Source organism: Gracilinanus agilis, chromosome 3 (assembly GCF_016433145.1).
Source record: "Gracilinanus agilis isolate LMUSP501 chromosome 3, AgileGrace, whole genome shotgun sequence".
Lineage (NCBI taxonomy): Eukaryota > Metazoa > Chordata > Mammalia > Didelphimorphia > Didelphidae > Gracilinanus > Gracilinanus agilis.
Genome location: NC_058132.1, coordinates 464,313,627 through 464,316,033, shown reverse-complemented (window position 1 = coordinate 464,316,033; position 2,407 = coordinate 464,313,627). Strand labels below are relative to the sequence as shown.

The 2,407-nt window shown below is 41.6% G+C and overlaps 1 protein-coding gene across 1 annotated transcript; it reads left to right on the top strand.

The window, feature by feature from the left end:
* The first annotated feature begins 1,038 nt into the window (after positions 1 to 1,038).
* Positions 1,039 to 1,772, top strand: CLDN34 (claudin 34). Its single transcript, XM_044666975.1, has one exon. The coding sequence runs from the start codon at positions 1,050 to 1,052 to the stop codon at positions 1,728 to 1,730; it is 681 nt and encodes a 226-aa protein (XP_044522910.1). The 5' UTR covers positions 1,039 to 1,049; the 3' UTR covers positions 1,731 to 1,772.
* Positions 1,773 to 2,407: the final 635 nt, after the last annotated feature.

The window sequence follows — 2,407 nt, the reverse complement described above, 5'->3', positions numbered from 1 at the left end:
ACAATGATGTTCATATTAGTCATGTTTTGAAGGAAAGCACAGATGGGACAGTTAGGTAGTACCAGGCCTGAAGTTAGAAGGATTCTGCGTTCATATCTGGCTTCAAACATTTCCTAACTCTGTGATCCTGGGTTAGTCACTTAACCCTAATTGTCTAGCTGATCTTCTAAGACAGAAGGTAAGAGAAGAAAGGAAAGGGAAGTAAAGGGAAGAAAGGAGAGGGAAGGAAGGGAGGGAGGGAGGGAGGAAGGAAGGAAAGAAGAAAGGAAGGGAGGGAAGATAGGAGGAAGGAAAGAAGGAAGGGAGGGAGGGAGGGATTGTGGAAGGAAGGAGAGAAAGAAAGAAGAGAGTTAAAGGGAGAAAGAAAGAAAAAGCAAAGGACAAAAAAAAAAACCAAAGAAAAATGAAGAAAGTAAAGACTAGCATCTGCATTCGGATTCCATGAGTTCTTTCTCTGGAACTGGATAGCATTTTTTCATCATGAGTCCTTTAGAATGAATTGTTTTGGATCTTCCTATTGCTGAGAGTAGCTAAGTCATTCATAGTTGATCATTGTACAACATTGCTGTTACTGTGTGCGATGTTCTCCTGATCTGAAGCAAATACACTGTTTTAAACAACAGTAACTCCCACTTCTGTCTTCCTATTCATTTAAAAAAAACAAACCAAAAACCCTTCCCTTCCCTCTTAGATTCAATACTTAGTATTGGTTCCAAGGTAGAAAAGAACGGCAAGGTATAGGCTATTGAAGTGAAGTGATTTGCCCAGAGTCACACCGCTAGGAAGTGTGTGAAGGCCCATTTGAATCCAGAATCTCTCATCTCCAGGCGTGCTCTCTATCCCACTAAGCCACATAGCTGCCCTGCTTCTCCCACCACCACCACCATTCTACACTTCATTTGAAAACGTTTAGCACCACCCAAACTATTCCCTGCCATGTGAGTTTTATTTCTAAGCTGCTACAGATGTGCACGTTGTACAATGGTTACTTATGTTTGTTTTTAGGGCAGCTATATAAATACCTGACATTTGCTGACGTTCTCCGGGCCATGAGCTCCTCCTATCTCTCTAGTGGTAACCCTCAACTCACAGGCTTTTCGTTAACCGTGGTCGGCTGGATCCTCCTAGGCGTCTCGGTGGGACAAGTGGAGTGGAGGTTGTGGCATTTGGGCAACACAACTTCCATCATCCCCTCCGGCTCCGTTTGGGTGGGGATCTTGAAAGTATGCTATTACAGCAGCGTCCGGCATTCTCCTCGAAGGAGAACTTCCAAGGTCTGCCACACTTATGGAATGCGCAACTCTTTTCTCCCTGAGGATTTTCGGGCTATTCAGCACATCCTTCTGCTTGCTTGCATTCTGGGAGCCATGGGAAAAGCCTCTCTGGTCATTGGACTGAGGAACTTACACTTGGGAATCGCTCGTAAGTCAACAGCCTGTAATTCGTTCACTATTGGAGGACTCTGTTATCTGTCTGCTGGGATCTGTGTCTTAATTTCTGTACTCTGGAATTTTAACGCAGTGTTTAAAAATGAGGGTATAAGCTTCCCTGCTTCTTTCCACATTCCCCCCAGGCCAAAAGCACAGGAAGTCGGGACGGCAATTTCTACAGCGATTATATCTGTCATCTTGATGTTGCTCGGTGGGGCTTTTTTCTTCTTTTATAAATTTCCCGTGGAGTGCCCAGTACATCCTTTGATCACAGGACAAGAGATGGATATCAGCTCCTGAAGCATGAAATTCCTGTGTGTTTTTGGCTCTGCAAATATTTATGATAGATGAACACCATGGAAATGAAAGGTTGGGATACAGACATGTAAAAAAAAATTACCTGTACTCATTACTAAGTATTCAAAAGATTCTTGGCTGAGGTAAATGTGCTTTTTTTGGTCTAAAGTAATAGACCTCGCTCTTTTATTATTTTCTGTACTGAGCTGGATCGATTTATTAAAGGACTCTTTTGTAAAAAAGACAAAAACCAACCAACCAACTAAAGACTAGAGCAAAGTAGAAACAAAGAGAAACCCAGGAGTCAAGAAGCAAAAAGATAAATGTGACCAAAGAAGCACAAGGTACTGAACAAAAATAAACTGTCTATATTCTAATATGGGGAGATGATGCATATGTCCCTTCAGAACCTTATCAGGGATCATAAAGGATATCTAATAAATAAAAAAGATGGAAAGTAGTATTGTTATGTTTTGTTAATTTTATTTTATTTTTGAAAACTCTTACCTTCTGTCTTAGAATCAATATCCATTCCAAGTATCAATTCCAAGGCAAAAGAGAGGTAAAGGCTAGGTAATTGGGGTTAAGGGACTTGTCCAAGGTCACACAGCTAGTAAGTTTTTGAGACCAGATTTGAATCCAGGATTTCCCATCTCCAGGCTTGAGCCTTCTAGCAATCC